This window comes from Phaethon aethereus (assembly GCF_964289735.1).
Source record: "Phaethon aethereus genome assembly, chromosome: 2".
NCBI lineage: Eukaryota > Metazoa > Chordata > Aves > Phaethontiformes > Phaethontidae > Phaethon > Phaethon aethereus.
In genome coordinates, this window is record NC_138582.1 from 38606085 (window position 1) to 38625681 (window position 19597).

Sequence of the window (19597 nt, forward strand, 5' to 3'; positions counted from 1 at the left end):
ACCCCTCACACAGCCATAAGAAATAAGATCCTATTTAAAAACAGAACAGATCAGGGCTAATGATGAAAAGTGTCTTCTGAATAAATTTAAATCATATTAATGCTTCTAATGAATTAAATCAGATACCTGCAACAAAGTTAGGTGGGGATAGCTGGAATTTAGGTTAGCATTGCTAACATACTGACAGACCTTGCAAGTAAAAATATCAAGCTTAAGGAACAGTTTACTCGAGTTTATTTTATCTTACAAAATTGTTATGAATTCTCACTCTCACTGGCATGTACTGTACTGTAACCTGGTTTCAATAGGGATGGTTGGTTATCGCTTTAGAAAAGCAATGCCATTTCCCATTAAACTATACAAGTCACAGTCCCAGAAGCTATAAATCAGCAAGGCTCTACTGATTTAAACACATATTAAAGTGAACTTACAGAAAAATAAGGATTTAATTTTTATTTTGATAAACAATAATTTCAGGTTCTTAAAGTCCTAAAAGAAACACATTCTACACTGCATATTAGAAAATCAGATTTTCTTTCACTTATATTTACCAGTAGGTATAAAAGGAATGCTGTATGTAAAATAATTACAGATGTGCCATGTTAACATTAACTTATTTTATAATAACACCTTGAAAACAAGAAAATAATCTATGTCAATTTCATGTTACTAGTCTAATACAATATATTCCACACATTTCAAATGCTGTTACTAGAAAAGCTGGTAAAACTAAAATAGTTGTGAAAGTCTCAGATAAAAGTGTCCCTCAACTCTTTAAAGATTAAATGTTTTGCTGTTAGCAAATTTCAAAGCATAATTATTGTTTCTAGCACTCAGTTAAGAATATTTCTAATTGCTACCTTGCTGACTTCTTAAAAATAATTATTTCCAGTTTGAAATAATTATGTCTTGAAGTACTCTTCCATTATGCTTTTAAAAAAATCAATACCCATCACTTTGGAACTCGTAAGATACCTGCCAAAAATTCAGGGACCAATAAATGACAGCATAGGCTACATGATTTAAACCGAATAAGGAATATGTTCTTTTAAACATTCAGCTTAGTTTATGTCTTTGCAAAATTACAGACCTCTAACTTCCCCGTGATGACTCAGTATGCTAAGAAATTATATGAATATTGAATGATTTAATAAGAGTTAAATAAACATTTTATTCTGGCTCATGTTTCCGTATAGCAATTAAGCCTGCAGATAAACCAATTATTCTAATGATTTTTCCACATATAATTAACATGTTTCCATAGTGTAATTATTCGTTTTTATTTAGCACACATCCTCTTTTTGATTTTGTTTCAATATCAGCTTTTCAACCACAAAGAAAAGAAAAAAAAAAAATCACACATCCCCAGCTTTACAATATTATCTGATCCATAGTAAATACCAGAATTGAGTTATGACTTAGGATTTTTTAAATCCCTTGCCAATGTCATTTAAAGGAAAATAAAATGCAGGCAACAGAGCAACACAAAGGCATTTTACTTCCATAACAGAAATACCAGAATAAGGATATGATTCATAATGCGCTTACAAACTGTTTATGCATTTGAAAGTTCTTTTTGAGATAAAATATATTCCAGAGGTATCCAATGACCACAGAAACAGTGTAACAAACACAACTGGCAAGATACTGAAATTAAGTACCAAAAAATATATTCTCCACTTGCGTGTGATATAAAGCAGCCACAGTAACATAAGAGAATGGATCTTGCACAAAATTATTACGAGCCATATGTAGGGAAGGAGAAGAAAACATTGTTTCAATATCTGATTTTGTAAAAATGCTGCTTTCAAGTATGGAGGTACTGAGGCAGTTACTGGCAGTTGGTACTAGTCCCTAACGAAGGCAGAGGCACCACACTCTGACTTAGGAGTGACTTTTATCCAGCACGTAGTCCAAAAGAGAAAGCCAGGCTCCTCAAGAAGGTGTATCTGAGACAGGAGACCACATTTCATCATTACACAGGTAATCCAAGTCGTAATTCAGGCATCTAAATGGCTGCCTAGTATTGGGTAGATTAATAGGTTCCAGTGTGCTTGGTAAGAGAACTGAAACAAAGAGACTTGCTGGTATCAGAGACACTTGAACCTTTGCAAATGTATGAGACAAATAAGGCTAAGCAAAACCACAGCATTATTATCTGAGGTCCTCTGAGCTGATTCTTCGTGGAAATTATGTTATGCTTGTCTGTGAGGGGAATAATTGTCTCAGGCAGCACTGGTGTTATAATACAACATGAATTATTAGGAATACAAGAGTCCAATGTCTAATAATAGGGCTGTTTTCTTGTGATTTTCTCAGGCAGACAAAAATTACTGAATGGTAGAATGACTGAACCTCATGTTACAGTGTTACGGAAATAATGGGCCCAAAGCCAAACGACAACAACAGCGTTGATGTGAGAGAGAAGACCCTATAGGTCACACAACAGCAGACTGAAGCTCGGAGACTAACTGAATGCAGCTAGTTCGCTTATGGTCAATTAAGTATTTAAAATTCCATATTCTGTTGAATATGGGAGTTATTACTGTCAGCTTTGTCAAGTGAGACCTAAAGGAATTGTATTTTTGAGAGCATACTGCATACAAGAACAGCTTGTACAACCATGAAAGTTCTACCAGTTTAAGTGTGATGTAAATGAAAGTAGGGAGATCTACACCACAATAGAATAGAATAGTTTGGGTTGGAAGGGTCATTTAAAGGGCATCTAGTCCACCCCTGCTGCAGTAAGGAGGGACATCTCCAATTAGACCAGGCTGCTCAGAGCCCCGTCCAACCTGACCTGGAATGTTTCCAGAGATAGGGCATCTACCATCTCTCAGGGCAACCTGTGCCAGTGTTTCACCACCCTCATTGTCAAAAATTTCTTCCTTCTATCTAGCCTAAATCTACCCTCTTTTAGTTTAAAACCATTACCCCTTGTATTATTGCAACAAACCCTGCTAAAAAGTTTGTCCCCATCTTTCTTATAGGCCCCCTGTACTGGAAGGCTGCAAGAAGGTCTCCCCAGAGCCCTCTCTTCTCCAGACTGAACAACCTCAACCCTCTCAGCCTGTCCTCATAGGAGAGTTGTTCCATCCCTCAGCTCATTTTTGTGGCCTCCTCTGGATCCACTCCAACATGTCCATGTCTTTCCTGTGCTGAGGGCTCCAGAGCTGGACGCAGGACTCCAGGTGGGGTCTCATCAGAGCAGAGCAGAGGGGCAGAATCATCTCCCTCAGCCTGCTGATCATACTTCCTTTGATGCAGCCCAGGATATGGTCAGCCTTCTGGGCTGCGAGCGCACACCGCTGGCTCATGTCCAGCTTTTCATCCACCAGTATCCCCCAGTCCTTCTCAGCAGGGCTGCTCTCAATCCCTTCATCGCCCAGCCTGTGCTGACACCAGGGGTTGCCCTGACCCACGTGCAGGACCCTGCACTTGGCCTGGTTGAACCTCATGAGGTCCGCATGGGCCCACTCCTCAAGCTTGTCCAGGTCCCTCTGCATGGCATCCCATCCCTCAGGTGTGTCAACCACACCACTCAGCTTGGCGGTGTCTGTAAACTTGCTGAGGGTGCACTCCATCCCGCTATGTCACTGATGAAGATATTAAAGAGTACATGTCCAGTATGGACCCCTGAGGGACACCACTCATCACCAGTCTCTATCTGGACATCGAGCTGCTGACCACTGACCCTCTGGATGCGACCATCCAACCAATTCCTCATCACCGAACAGTCCACCCATCAAATCCATCTCTCTCCAATTTAGAGAGAAGGATGTTGTGGGGGACCGGCTCAAAGGCTTTACAGAAATGCCTTACAGAAGCCCAGACAGATATCATCAGTAGCTCTTCCATTCTCCACTGATGTGATCACTCCATCATAGAATGCCACTAGGTTGGTCAGGCAGGACTTGACCCTGGTGAAGCCATGCTGGCTGTCTCAGATCACCTCCCTGCCTTCCATGTGCCTTAGCATAGCTTCTTGGAGGATCTGTTCCATCATCTTCCCAGGCACAGAGGTGAGGCTGACAGGTTGGAAGTTCCCATGGTCCTCCTTGCTACCCTTTTTAAAAATGGGTGCAATGTTTCCCTTTTTCCAGTCTCCAGGGGCTTCACCTGACTGCCAGGACTTTTCAAATGTCATGGAGAGTGGCTTGTTAACTACATCAGACAATTCTCTCAGGACTCTGGGATGCATCTTGTCAAGTCCCGTAGACCTGTGCATGTTCAGGTTCCTCAGGTGGTCTCGAACCTGATCTTCTCTTACAGTGTGAGGAACTTTTCTCGTCCAATCCCCATCTTGCAGTCCATCCCCTCAAGAGGTGTCAGAAGAGACGCTGCCAGTGAAGACTGAGGCAAAGAAGTTGTTGAGTACCTTAGCCTTCTCCTCATCCGTTGTTACAAGTTTGCCGGTCTTGCTCATCAGTGGGGCTTCCTTTTCTGGCTGACATATACCTGTAGAAGCCCTGCTTATTATTCTTTGTGTCCCTTGTCAAGTTCAGCTCCAGCTGTGCCTTGGCCTTCATGACCCCATCTCTACACAACAAGGCAGCATGCCTGTACTCATCCCTGTCCCTGCTTCCACTGCCTGTGCGTTTCCTTCTTGTCCTTTAGTCTGACCAGCAGGTCTTGACTCAGCCATGCTGGTCTCTTGCCTTCCTTTCCTGATTTCTTACACCTGGGGACTGAGAGCTCTTGCGCTCTATGGAAAGCATCCTTAAAGATCTGCCAGCTCTGTTCTGCTCCCTTGTCCCTGAGGGCAGTTTCCCAGGGGGTCCTATTGGCTGACTCCCTGAAGAGCTGGAAGTTTGCTTTCCTAAAATTCTTTGCCTGCCCCATATCCCTCAGGTCTGTGAACTCCACCAGTGCATGATCACTGCAGCCCAGGATGCCTCCAGTCTTGACGTCACCAATTAGCTCACCTTGCGTTGGTGACCAACAGGTCCAGTATGGCATCCCCTCTGGTGGGGCTGTCTATCACCTGGCACAGGCGGTTATCCACCGTGCACTCCTGGAGTCTCCTGGATTGCCTACAACTCGCCGTGCTACTTTTCCAGCAGATGTTGGGGTGGTTGAAGTCCCATAGCAGGACGAGAGCCCATGAGCGCGATGCTTCCTGTAGCTGGAGTAAGAAGGCTTTGTGAAAAGACTCCCCTTGATCTGGTAGCCTGTAGTAAACACCAACCACAAGGTTCTTTCTGTTGCTGCGGTCACAGATTCTTACCCATAAGCTTTCGACCTGCTCGTGGCTATTCTTCAGTGACAGCTCTTCACACTCTACCCATTTCTTGATGTCGAGGGCAATGCCTCCAGCCTTCCTTCTTCACCTGTCCCTTCTGAACAGCCTGTAGCCATGAATAGCTGCACTCCAGTCATGGGATTTGTCCCACTAATGTTCAGTAATGGCAACAAGGTCGTAGCTTTCCTGGAGCACAGTGGCTTCAGACTCCTCCTGTTTGTTGCCCATGATGTGTGCATTGGTGTAGGGGCGCTTCAGCTGGGCTGTTGGCCATGTCACCTTCTTAGAGGAAGAGTCCTTAATTACTTTGAGGTATTTCACTGGTGTTTCCCTGTTGGCTCCTATTACCTCGGGAGCCCCTAGCTCATCTCCATAAGACTTCAAGTGCGCTGCAGTGTAGCCAGAACATCTCAGAGCAACAGGCTGAGGTGCCTCACTAGCACCCTGTCCTTCTAACCTTGGCATGTCATCCCACAGCTTGTCAAGGACAAGCCTGATATTATCCTCCTCCCCCTTCAAGTCTAGTTTAAAGCTCTGTCAATAAGTCTTGCTAGCTTGTGAGCAAAGACCCTCGTTCCGCTTTGAGAAAGGTGAATCCCATCTGATGCCAGCAGTCCAGGTGCCGTGTAGGCTACCCCATTATCAAACTAACCAAAATTGTGGCGGTGACACCAGTCACTGAGTCATGTATTAATAGACTAGGTCAGTCTGTTTCTTCCAGTGTTGCTGCTTGCAACTGCAAGGAGAGAGGAAAAAATAACTTCTGCTCCAGATTCCCTTACCAACTGTCCCAAGACCCTGAAGTCTCTTTTGATTTCCCTTGGACTATGCACTGTGGCTTCACCACCACCCACATGGAAGAGCAGTAACAGGTAATAATCCGAGGGACGCACCAGGCTAGGGAGTTTCCTAGTCATGTCCTTAACCCAGGCCCCAGGGAGGCAGCAGTCTTCCCGAAGAGGAGGGTCTGTCCGGCATATTGGACCAGTCAGGTAAATTTCATTTCTCCCTCCACCTTAAATATACAGTCTTTATGATCACATTCTGCATTACTTTTCATAGAGCTGGCCCATGAAGCTCAGCTTTTACCACATGACAAATAGCATGCGTAATATAGGACTACCATCCTATAGGTCTATGTCATACCTTATAACTAAAGCTGAAGACAGAAAATATTGATGACAAAGAACAACAAATTGCAAACTATAACCTAGGATATCCCTCATTAATTTTTATAGAGCTCTGAAACATATTTTCACTGGAAAAAGGGGTTTTTGTTTGACCTTTTAGAAATGGTTACCCCATCAGGGACGTTGCAGACGTTCTACTGCACGCAAGTTAACAGACTTCACTTAGCCAGAAATCTCATGAACAAGGAAGGCTTTTCCTGTAAAGCAATCTATTCTCAAGCTAAAGGTCTACTGCAGCCTTTTCTAGAGACTACTTAGCTGTAGGTGAAGCATCAGTACCTCCTTATTGCATAAGTCTTGATGAAATGTGAAAACAAAAAAAGAGGTGCATTATTAAGCTGTCAGATTGCAGTATATTTAATTATAGTTTAATTACTGTTTAGTTACTGTGCTTACTGTAATTACAGCAAAGTCCATTACATCTACAAACACAACAATAATTGTGCTGTTTCTCTTCGATGAAGAGAAAGGGAAGTTTAAAGTTTTTATCTGTTTTCATCGGCGAGATCATTATTTTCCTTCGTCTAAAATATTGGCAGTTCTAGCTGGGTGAGTACTTCTAGGCATTTTATGATCCCTTGCTACCGTACATACCAGCTAGGTGTTTCTCCATAGTCTGAAGTTCTTTTGCTGCTAAGGAGTCCTTTAAGAGCTTCTGCCTTGGGGAACCTCCAGGTCTGACACCCATGGCATCCAAGGTCCAAACTGTCTGAGACTTACAGAGATAAAAAGAAAATGGAATACTTTTAATCTGGTTTCACATTTACACATGAAACAATAACAAAAGTGGCGTCCTCATTTAGAATAGTGAATCTGATGCTTTTTATGTAGAATATATAACATTTTATGCAAATATTACGAAATATCATGTCTTACCTTAAATATCATAAATAGTAAGCATTACTTAAGATCAACAGTTCTAAAGTAATTCAAACATATACCTTCACACAGGCTCTTGTTCCATGCTGAGACATCATAACGGGACAAATTCTTCAATGATTTACATTCTGTGCAGTTCCAGTTACTTAGTGGGGGGTGCACTTACTTCAAATTACCATAACATTTGGCACCGTATCTCTGCAAAGCAGCACTTCTGAGAATATCACAGAATTTCTTGATCAAAATTGTCAGTGCTGTTTTAGCACTGCAAGAAGGATTCCTTTCAGGAACGGCAACTAAATCATAAGGGCAACATAGCAGTTTGGATGGGATGCCAGCAAACAGACCACCTTCCCAGTCACTTCAATATTGTATGCTGTGGTATTCAAATTTATCTGCATTTTCTGGAATCCACTCAATACAGTTTCAAGAAATGATTTTAAAATATACTATGAGGTAAACCTGATAAGTTTTTTTAATGCTTACTTGAAATACACAAAAATATATGACCGAGTGAGCAAGACTTGGTCATAAAAACAACAAACAAAAACATTAATTAAAGCATTCTTAACAGCCTATCTGAAATAAATTTTACATAATTACCTCACCAAAATATTTCATCTGTAGTCTAGGGGGTTTTGTTGATTTCCCAGGTCTCCTAAAGAAACAAGGCTTATGCAGTGGTATCATTGTCATTCACCTCTTACTAATTTTTTAATCTTTGCGTAAATGTCAAACAAATTTAGAGAGAGGCCACGGTTTCAAAGACTTTAAGCTGATGTAATGTCAGGGAGAAGAATGATCGAGCAGAGGAGGGAGACCCAAACTGCTGACACCGCTCACAGAAGGCATACAGGGCTCCGGTGCGATGCAGCCTGCCAGTCTGGAACTGTACGACCAGCAGACAGCTGGGCTGGTGCAGCACGCGATGGTACTTTTCTGGCTGGACTCTCACGTCACAGGGAAGGGCCTATCACAGTTTGAAGGATGAGCATGAAAACACAGGTTTGATATCATCTCTACGCACAAAAAAATTGTTTTAACCATAAGCACTAAATAAAACATTGTAGCTGCCTTCCCTTTTCAAAAAGTAAGCAGAATTCTACAGAAGTAAAATGTTATATGGGATATATTTTACACCAGTTTTAATCTGTTCCAAATAAACACTGCCTTGTATGCAACTGATTATTGTGAATCACGTATCTTTAAAATACTTTTAACACAGATTCATATTTATAAAGCAACAGCTATACTGTAATGCTGCATATGTGTACATAAAAAAGCCTTGTCATATTTACCAGCATAAGAAAGAGTTTGAAGTGGCAGATAATTCTGTTGCTATTAACTCACAACATCTTTAGAACACTAATGACATTTTTTGATCTGCCAATTGTTTTTCACACTACTCCTGCTCTGGTTAAAGTTATCTGTATTTAATCCCAGGTAAATACACAGGAACAACTGAATAAAAGAGTAAGTTACTCAGAAATGAAACTGATCCTGCACACCCATTTATTTCAGGGGTGTTGGTTGATGAGACGCTCAACATAACCCGGCAACGTGCACTTGCAGCCCAGAAGGCCAACCGTATCCTGGGCTGCAACCAAAGCAGCGTGGGCAGCAGGTCCAGGGAGGTGATTCTGCCCCTCTACTCTGCTCTGCTGAGACCCCACCTGGAGTCCTGCGTCCAGCTCTGGAGCCCTCAGCACTGTTGGAGCGGGTCCAGAGGAGGCCACAGAAGTGATCAGAGGGATGGAACACCTCTCCTGTGAGGACAGGCTGAGAGAGTTGGGGTTGTTCAGCCTGGAGAAGAGAAGGCTCCAGGGAGACCCTATTGCAGCCTTCCAGTACTGAAAGGGGGTTTATAAGAGAGATGGGAACAGACATTTGAGCAGAGCCTGTTGTGATAGGATAATGGGTAATGGTTTTAAACTAAAAGAAGACAGATTTAGACTAGATATAAGGAAGAAAATCTTCACTATGAGAGTGGTGAGTCACTGGAAGAGGTTGCCCCGAAAAGTTGTGGATGCCCCATCCCTGGAAGTGTTCAAGGTTGGGCTGGATGGGGCTCTGGGCAACCTGGTCTAGTTGAAGATGTCTCTGCCCATGGCAGAGGAGTTGGAACTAGATGACCTTTAAGGGTCCCTTCCAACCCAAACCATTCTGTGATTCTATGATTCTGTATAACTAGACCCGATTCACCTGTTCCCCCAAGAGCACCTGTAACTTCAGTCCTCATTGTGAATTCTCCATCCAAATCATAATGTGGCCTGTCGAGGTCACAATATCAGAATATCAATCTGTATGAAATTACTCACATCTCTAAATGTTTTTTTCTAATAGATATTAGTTACACAATAGATATCTCTAGATGGAAGAATATTTTATTCTGTGAACAATTCCTCTGAAATAAATAAAACTAAATAAGAGATGGAAAGGGGAAACATTTTTATTTTAATATTTTAATTTTAATATTTTATTTTTATATTTTAATATTTTAATTTTATCTTGTTTTAGATATATTTTTAATAATTTAAATTTTAATATTTTAATTTTATCTTGTATATACTCTCGTCCCCAGATTTTCATGGTGGCAAAAAGCAGTTTTTATATACATTTTATAGTGTATGTTTTCATAAGGGGGAAAAAACCAGCAGGACTTCAATAATTACTATGAGGGAAAAAATCCCCAAGGATACAAGGATGAATCCTTTTGGAATATACAATTTCATGCACAAAGACAGCTCTGATGAAATACTGAATAAAAACTAGTCGATGGTCTATGGTAATACTTGAAGACCAAACTGCTCTTCTAATATTCTTAACTCTGACTATTCAAGTTTATCATAAGCAAATTATTATGGGTTTTCAGTAACTTCCTAACCTCTGAAAAACACAGACTTCCAAATGTTAGCCTGGTGAAAGGGTTTCACTCTCCGTGTCCTATTTTCTGGAAATGAAATGGAGTTCTCTTTTTCTTTACAAACATCCACTGTTTCTTTTTACTTTCTGCCTTTTCCTCTACTGTACTTCTGTCCTTTAGGGACAGCAATCATGTAAGACACATACAACTAAGGTGACTGTCTGAGTAAAGACAGCTCTCTACTGACTGTAGCAGAATCCAAGATAAATGAAGAAAAATTATTTTTTAATGATAGTCATCATGATAGTACTTTAGATGTTTAGAAAAACATGAGTAACGTTTAAATTAAATCAGTTGCAATTAGGAGACTCCAAATCACAAAGATCATCAAACATGAGCAATATCTTTCTAAGTTTTAATATAGGTTTTAAAATCTTACGTAAGTTCACGTAAGATATATAGATATGCCCGTGTATAAGCACATACAGGCACACAAAGGCAGGTACACACATGCATTTAGTAAATGTTTGTGTCTGCCTTCATCCTGTTAACGCACAGCTAAAAAGACATATAGAGCTTGTGTTCAGTATGTCTCTGAACACTGAGACATGTTACACACAGCTATATGTAGCACAGTTGTATACATCCTTTTTAAGAATAAATACTAAATTTATATATGATTTAAAACAAATACATTTACATATATTCACTCTTTACTATTACATATTGCTATATGTTCAAACTCCCTTTCAGATACATAGTTCCAACACCCTGTGAAATTAATGAGGTAATGTTGTACGAATTTTTTCCCCAAATTTTGTAACTCTTCCTGTGCATTTTTGAGTGCTATGTAATATCCGAAGCTTATGGCACTTTGCCAGGCAATAGCTTCCCAAAAGACCAGAACAGTATTGCAATACTAGTTATGGAAGATGAGATATTTAATATTAGCAATTTCATTTAGTGACAAATTATGTGCTTATAATAGTGTCTTCCAATTAAACACTCACTTGACAGAAAATTATAATGGTTGGGAAAAAAAAGGTACAAGAGTTTATTAAGACATTAAAACTGTAGGGTAACCATTTTTTTTCCTTCTCTGAAGCTAGGTATTTCAGGGCTATAACCAACAACATTTTTGGAAGCAGGCTCGTGTAATGTTTTTCTCTATATAACTAAATAATACTGAACTTAAAAAATATTTTTTAACATTTTGAGACTATGAATTCATCTAACTGAATAATGCATAAACACAGATAGAGGTCCTCAGTGTCTCCAGCACACAATTTATGCAACAGCCTTATTCCTAAAAGATAAACACAAGCTGAAAGTAGAGGATGTTATTAAGGAGGCTTTGGAAGCATGTCAATTTTAAATGCAAGGATAAATGAGTTTGTACAGCTCTATCAGAATTCACTGGTGCCCTTTCTCTCCACTGGATGAATGGCAGCAGTTCAGATATGTCACTTAAGAAAGAGATTCAGTCTCGCAAAGCCATTCATTTAAACCTGCTCATTCCACTTCACCAAAATCTATGCTTTGCCTACTGACCAGGAATTGCTGAGATAAAACACTAATGTCGGTTAACTTGGACTTTAATGATAATGACATTAGAGTGAAAGTAGTTGAAAAATACAGCATACATGCATGAAGTATGTGCATAGAAGTCCTTCCAGGTCTTTCAGTATCTTCCAAACTACAATTGCCCCGATCATTCATTAAGCTTTATAAATATTAGCACAAAATTTATAAACGGCCTATTTACATTAACAAGATTAACAAGATCTAAATACGAGGATGTTCCTGAAAGACATCCTTGTCTTTCTAACTTGTAGAAACAGCTCTGGGCCCTGTTCATCACCTTCAAACTTTGAAGGCGAGGCAATGTCTCTTTGCTCCAGAAATACGTTCAAATGAAGCCCTCAGGATACATTTGTCAACTTTTAAGGTCAACTATGTGTCCATTTCGTAAGTGGCTTTCTTTACATACCATCATAATTTCTTCACATACAGTACATTCATTAATGCTTTTTCTACTTAGATCACTTAGCCAAATTACTGCCGAAATGAAAAATTACAAACACTAAAGCCAAAGGTAATCTCTCTCATCATTAGTTCCCTGAACTTCTGGAAAATACCATAACTTACTGGTAATGCCACAGTAGAACAGAAATACAACTAAAGAGGTCATGAATAAGAATTTTTTTCCAAGATGACTAGATGTGCTTCAATTTGCAGCACAATGTCAGTTTGACAGCATACATCTGTATACATTTTACCCCTAAATAAATAAATAAACCCAGTGCAGATGTGAATCTCTTGATCTCACCATCGAGCTGACTTGACACGGGCTGTGTAACACCCACTGACACTTGGGGAGTTCTACAGAGGTGCCACATTTCAGAACAGCTAAGGCCAGGAGGAAGGCCTCCAAATTATCTACAACATCATCTGGAAATCAAGTGCTTGTTAGAAAATAAATCTTTCTCGTTGACCATAAAGAGTGTTAGTAAACAATGCAGCATTATAATTCTATGTCATTTTGGCTTGCTTTGGAGTAAAACACCCAGGTATTCACAGGCACATCCATGCACACACACAATCTCCATTCAGGTGTGGGAACAGTCCCCACCTCACAAGAGAAAGTGCTTCTTCATTTTTAAAGATGATCTGAATTGCATGATCACAATGAAATGAGGAAAAGGAGGAAAAATCCAATTAATTAGTTAGTTCCTGGCAAGCTGTAAAGATATGCAACGCATTTTGATTGACTTTCTCCTCTACATAGTTTTGCTAATCAAGTGCAAATTTCATTGGCAACTTCAGGAGATAATACTGTAAGAAAGACAACCATGCTTAGAGTTCTATATATAACCTACCATTTCTTTGTTGAGTAGCTTAAATATCTTAAATAGACACGTTTGACAGAGATCCCTCCAAATGAAAAAAAAAAAAAATCTCTTTTATTGAACAATTTGTTTGCAAGTGTCCCTTCTGTTCTGACCAAGCAGCTGGCAAGGACAGTTGTTATTCATGCAGCAGAACTTCTTCTGCAAATAGTTTGTTTGAAGATTCTGCATACAACATGCATTTTTCTGTAAGAGTTCACCAAATGTTTAATCTTTCAGCTTCTATAGTCTGTTCAAGGACATAAAGTGACCTAGTCAACACGGATTTTTTAAAAATAAAAAAGCTTCTCAGAGCTCAGCTGCAATATTGGCAGCCACCTCTAATCCCCACCTTCCACATTACGGCCTGTTCTACTTGAAATGCCATGTAATTGAAATTACAAGCTTTTTGCTTCCCATGGCAGCCAGCCAGCACATTTTACACTAATCCTTACACTGAAAAAATGGTAGTTTGAGTTAACTTACACAGATTTTTTTTTGTTTACAGGCAAGAGGGAAGGAGGAAATACATGGGCACCTGGGAATCACATTTGTTTCAGTTTCTGAAATGTAACTGGAATAATTTTTTTCTAAGCTTCAGTCCTGTTTTATTTACTGTTATTTGGATGAATATTTTTGAATTTGTCATGCCCAAGAAACCAAAACTTTAGACAGGTAAAAACAAGGCACTCCTTTATTTTTTACGTATTTTTTTAAAGTTCAGAAAGTTCTTTCAATTTAAAACTGCATTTTGGAGGATTAAATATTTTCAAATAAGAGTATGTTCACTCCAGAAGATATCTGCCCTTCTGTCTGCCCCATGAAAGGTCTCCTTGGAAGCACTGATGACGCGCTGCACCCAACGCATGCCAGTGGGGTTGATGAACTGAACTTGTGAGGAACCTGGAAGCTGTTCTTACCCCAGGGGTCCGGGCAGGGAGACAGGGCAGCCTCGCCATGCATCACAAGGGTCAGGCAGGCACCCAGCGGGGCTCAAGTTTTGCAATATGCAACATGATATCATCAAAAAGCATACCAGCAGGTAAGAGGTGGGGAAAAAAAAAATTAAGTACTTCAGGTGCTCTGCAAAGCAAAAGAGAATTTTAAAAGTAAGAAATAAATATTATGCAGCTGTATGTATAAAATGCTATTTTATGGAACTTGTTTTACGTAAGAGAGGTCTCGGCCAAAGAGGTTCACGGTATGTAATTCAAACTACTTGGTTAACACTTGCAGGAAAAATCACTTACTTCCCAAGAAGCTTGATATTATATTCTTCTACTATCTTGTATTGTTAATTTAGCTAATAGTAATTAAACTTACACAGTTGCTTTTTTTTTTTTTTTTGACTAGCTGTGGAAGAGTTGCACTAATCTAATATTATTTGTTATTATTCTTTTTACAGAAGATTCGAAATTTAAAGTTAAAATCCAAAATTTTAACTTTATGTGCCTGAATTTACTTACAAAATATACATAGTTACAAAAAATATACACATATATTACACAAATATACACATATTTACAAAAGTCAACTTGGATTTGAAAACTTTTGCATCACGACACAATAATTTTGTGTGTTTAATATATAAATATGACCTTTATAATACATACTACCTCAAAGGCACACTGCTGTTGTTCCAGATGTGTCAGTGGAACCTTAAAATACTTATTTTAATGACTACCCTGCTAAATGCTGAACAGTGGCCCCATTCCAGGAAATAATTTATAGATTTAGTTAAATACTGAAGTTTGGGCAATTTAGAGCTGTCAATTATACTCAAACTCGTACAAGTAATTAAGTTACTTCTCAGCATTGTTCCCAGGGAAAATAGTGGGAAAAGATAAGAACATTTCTAACAATTACAATTTAAATCATATATCACTGAAATACAGCTGTATTCAATGTATATTGATAGCAAGAATGAAAACCTTAATTTTTCCTTGTGCATGAAACCTCAAGTCATTTCACAAACTGAATTACCATTAAGGAATTTCTGTATTTATCACAGAAAATCCATGTGTGTCTTCCTTCGAGGAAAGCAACTCAAAAGTTCCAAAGCAGAAGAGAAAACAGGAGAAAATTTATTAAAAATAAAACACCTTTATAAAACAATTCATTGGAGTATTTTTTCCACAGTAATAAAGAGCAAAAACCCGAGGCAAATTCACGCAGAAATGCCTTTTGCAGTTGGACAACTTTTTTCCACAGTTTCTGTTACACTTGGATTGGTTTGCCTTACATGGATAATTTGCAAAGAAAAATATACCTTTTTATGTGCACGTGCAAGGCAAGATGAGTGAATGCAAAGATGCACTCACCTTGAATAAAAAAAACAATAAGCATGAGTTCTGTTAGATCCAGGTGCTAAAAGAAGCAACTCAGAGGGAAGGCAAAGGCTACTCAATGTGAATTGCCCAGTCTATGTGCCCTCTTTCCTTCTGTCAGTCACTGTAAATACAGTAACTTCCCTGATACCTTACTTATCCCTTTCTGTCAGAATTTCAGCCCACCTAATTTTTTCCTGGTATCACTTCAGTGTTTTCTTAAAGCTTGCTAGCAAAATATTTATAAAACACATTTACAAAAACTTAAATAGGACTCTGAGTTCACCGCACTGCAAAAATCTCAAGAAAAAGCTTTGCATTTTGCCTAGCAGTTTTTGTTACATTAAATATTTGACTAGAAAATGATCCCTGCAGTAAACTAGGACCTCTACGGACATTTTGAATGCTTGCTTCCACTTTGAATCCTTGCAAAACACTTGGGAAGAGTGCTGATTCCTGTGAATACTTCAAACTGCTTTTTGTTAGCTTCACTGTTTATTCATTCAGTATGCCTTGTTTGGGATTGTGCAGCACTGAAAATGCAAGTTCTTCATTTTTCAAATATCAACTCTCTTCTTCAAAAAGAAAGCATAGCAAAAGATTCTATTAAAAAAAGCTTTAAAGGAAAAAGGTCTAACTACAAAAACTTCCATACTCTTCAGAAATAGAACAGTAAACATATACAATGTTACAAGAAAATCATAATGTAACCACAGTATAAATTACATAAACCATGTTATAGACATAGATGTTGCCTATCTCTTCTAAGTACTGGTATTCAGATTGCATTAGTCTCCACATCAAAGATCTGACATGTGGATCCTCTTACACAGGACATGAAAAAAGAACCCACACAGCTCTTTTCTAAAGATCCTTATGTAAAATTCCTGCTGCTTTATCCCACAATTTTTCTCAAAGCACTTCTCCTCTGAAGGCCAAGGCACTTTTAAAGAAAATTTGTCAAATATATATGAGTAGAGACAAATTTATGATAATGATCCATTTAACTAGCAGGACTCAAATTACCCCATTGGAATGCAGTACCAGCATTAAACATGGCACACGCTGAACCAGATCAGGAATTTTTAGATGTAATATGCACATTTGAGTAAATGCCATGAACCAATTTGTCCAATTTATGAGAAATGTCTCATCAACATAATATTTTATTTTTCCCCCACCTTGTATCTCATATAGTATCTCATATAATATCTGAAAATCATTTCAAGTCACAAGAATGTATTTTGGTATCAATTCTGAGGTAATTTTACAAGCGTATTTCTTACTGTTTTGAAGGATTTGTGGGAATCCATTGCAAGAATGCATTTATCTTCACAGCCTTGCTATAAGGAAACTCACTTTCACCTCTGTATTTTATATGTCAAGATTGTCAAAGAGTAAGTCTCCCTGGAAATTATTAGGGGACCCTGGAACAGATCTCTATTCCTTCAGAGCCCTAAAAGGCAACCACAACAGCGGGATCGTTTTTTTCTTTTTGAGGAGATACAGCTGCAGACAAGCATACAGCGTTGGATAGTTGAAAACTATTCTGAGTAACAAGCCATTTTAAAGAGGTAAAAGTACACAACCAGCTAGCTACACGCTATTTAGCAAGAGTTTGAAGATACAAAAAGCATAAAGCCCCAAAAGCAGATAAACGAACAGTTCCTGGTTTATGGCTCCTGAGTAAGGAGTGAGTAAGTAAGTAAGGCAAAGGAATTTCCGAAGAGCTCGAGAAAGTGAAGCTAACTGCCTTTGCCCTAGGGAGAGGCTGGGTGGGCAGAGCAATAGCTGCAACGGCTCTTCTTGCCTTTTCTTGCAGCACTGGCTGTAAGAGCAATAGCCAGGGTGGCTTTCAGGGATTCAGCCCAGGAAACGTTGCTGCCTCTGGCAGTCTACTGCTCCAGGCAACCTTACCTATGCCTAGAACTAGCAGAGCATTAAATGATACATGTGCATATCATTTGTCAGTTCATACGCGTGCACACACAGAGCATACATCTAAAAATACTCAGCTGAAGGATCCACATTTCTGTAGGAAGTTTTTGCTAAAAAACATAATGATCTTTTGTTTTCCTCGCATATTTATTTTTCTGTGTAATTCAATTTATTTGTTGCACTTTCCCTATGCTACATGTCTGCAGAACTGATACATCAAAGCTGCTAGCTGCGGGTCCAAATCAATAAGAAAAACGTGGGTTCAGAAACTGCTGCAAAATTTATTATACCTCGCTGTTCACTATTGCAAAGCAAAAAGGAGGCTTGAGAAAAAAGCTCGGAGCAATGGCAACTGCAGTTCTGCTCCTTACTCCTTTTGCCCGGTATCTGCAAATGCTCTGTGAGGTTCTTGCACTCCCAGTTCTCAAAGAGCGTTAGGAACTGATCTGGAACTCCACATCTGCCAACTGCTTTCATAACTCTGGTTGGAAATACTATATGTTCAGTATTATTTAGCGCTATTAGTAGTACTTAATCAGCTGCCTGAAAGACTGCAGGATCAGTCTGCATTGTCATTTTTCTTTTTTCTTTAATACTGCCCTCTTTTCGCTTTATCAACACTAAAGTGTGCTATAAACCAGTATTGCTATGGTTGAACAGGAATAAATGTGTCCTTTTACAGCTGTCTAAAACGTTGAGAAAACAAACAACTACTGTCAAGTTATTTGCCTTAGAAAAAAAGCAATCCCTTTAAAATATATTCAAATTCTTGTTGCAATACAACCAGCACCAAAATTCTGATTATGTATTTTTTTACAAAAATATTTTATTGCTGGTTATATTTTCTGCAAAGATTCTCTTAAATTTCAAAATAAAATAACTGATGAAAATACTACCAAGTATAATATTGCATTCTTTAAAAATAGATAAATTAGGTATATATTTTAAATAGACACCTCTTGTTTATTAGTTTCCAAGCAAATGTTACCAAAAAGCTAAATTATAATTGAGATATTGTAATGTCATATTTCATAACGAAATTCAGAGTTTGAATTATTTTGTTCTCTTAATTTTGTAACATTTAATATTATCTGGTAAAATGGATATTTGACTAACATTTAAGTATATACAGGCATAGCATAGTATAAAAAGACTGCACTTTCAATGGGATCTCTACAGGTAATTCTAACAACATATCATTCTGTATGCGATTATAACTCATTTCAAAATATCACCCTTCCTAGGATGAAAAAATCAAAAAACCAGCCAGAGAACTGAAAATTCAGAAGGGTTAGGCAAATTAAGTTTTCTTCTCTCTAGGATGACAGTGCTGGCAAGCACAACTTTTATCTTTATACAAAACGTAATTTTTATCAAACTATTTTTAAAAATTACAGTATTATTCATAAGAGAAGATACTTACAGATCCTGCCACTTGAGAGGCACTCTGAAATTCATCAGTATCTTCTGTAAGTGTTTCAACCCCGGGTACTTGAGCTGTTCCAAAGAGGCAGAAGAGAAATAAATCACTCTAATTAAGTAAGCGTTAGTCACTTTCAAAATGCCTATAAATTAACTGTTGGGAAGGTAAATGTGGCTACTGTAAATGCACTGCTTTTCAGTTACACTTCAATGGATTTTAGTTTACGTCTGATTTTAATTTATGCCTGACTTTAATTTATAAGCTTAATGCAACGTGGAATAGTGTCTCTAACACGATTAGAGTGATAAGCATGCTTCCTTCAGCTGCCAAAGTGTCTCATAGGTTATTTCTTATTTTTACTATTAAAACTGAATACTGTTTGTCCTTTACACAGATGAGTAGTGGATCTTCAGCTTTAATAAAATCAATAAAATTAAATTTAATTAATTCTGTTAAACTAATTAGAATATAGTTAAAATCCTTGAAGTAAGAAGTGCTGGTCACTTTAGGGAATGTTTAGCAGACATGCAAGCTATAATTTTTGCCCATACTGCCACATTTGTAAAACAACGTGACCTGGTGAGAAGTCTAGAATGCCTCTTTGACACATACTTCATGATTTAAAACAGAATTTATGTACCTATGTCAGAGAAAGCAATTTCCAAGTAACATGCTATGCAGTTTCACTCTTTGCCTGACAGCCTACTAAGCACTTAGATGCTGTTCATAAGCAGCCTAAGAAAACAAGATGCCCTGATCTTCCCTAGGTTCTGCTGTTACTCAGACACTTAGCACGGAGGTCCTTTATTTCCAAAGTGCCCTGATTTGTTAAACATCTCAGACTATA

At 38.6% G+C, this 19597-nt stretch overlaps 1 protein-coding gene across 1 annotated transcript in view; it reads right to left on the bottom strand.

Moving 5' to 3' along the window:
• LOC309417929 (uncharacterized protein C8orf34 homolog) overlaps positions 1-19597 on the bottom strand; it is a gene marked incomplete at its 5' end in the record, with an annotated part of 176993 nt that overhangs the window by 6553 nt on the left and 150843 nt on the right. Inside the window, 2 exons of the mRNA XM_082015562.1 lie at positions 7027-7147; positions 18751-18824. Coding sequence (XP_081871688.1) covers positions 7027-7147; positions 18751-18824 — 195 coding nt within the window. The remainder of the gene's footprint in view (positions 1-7026; positions 7148-18750; positions 18825-19597) is intronic.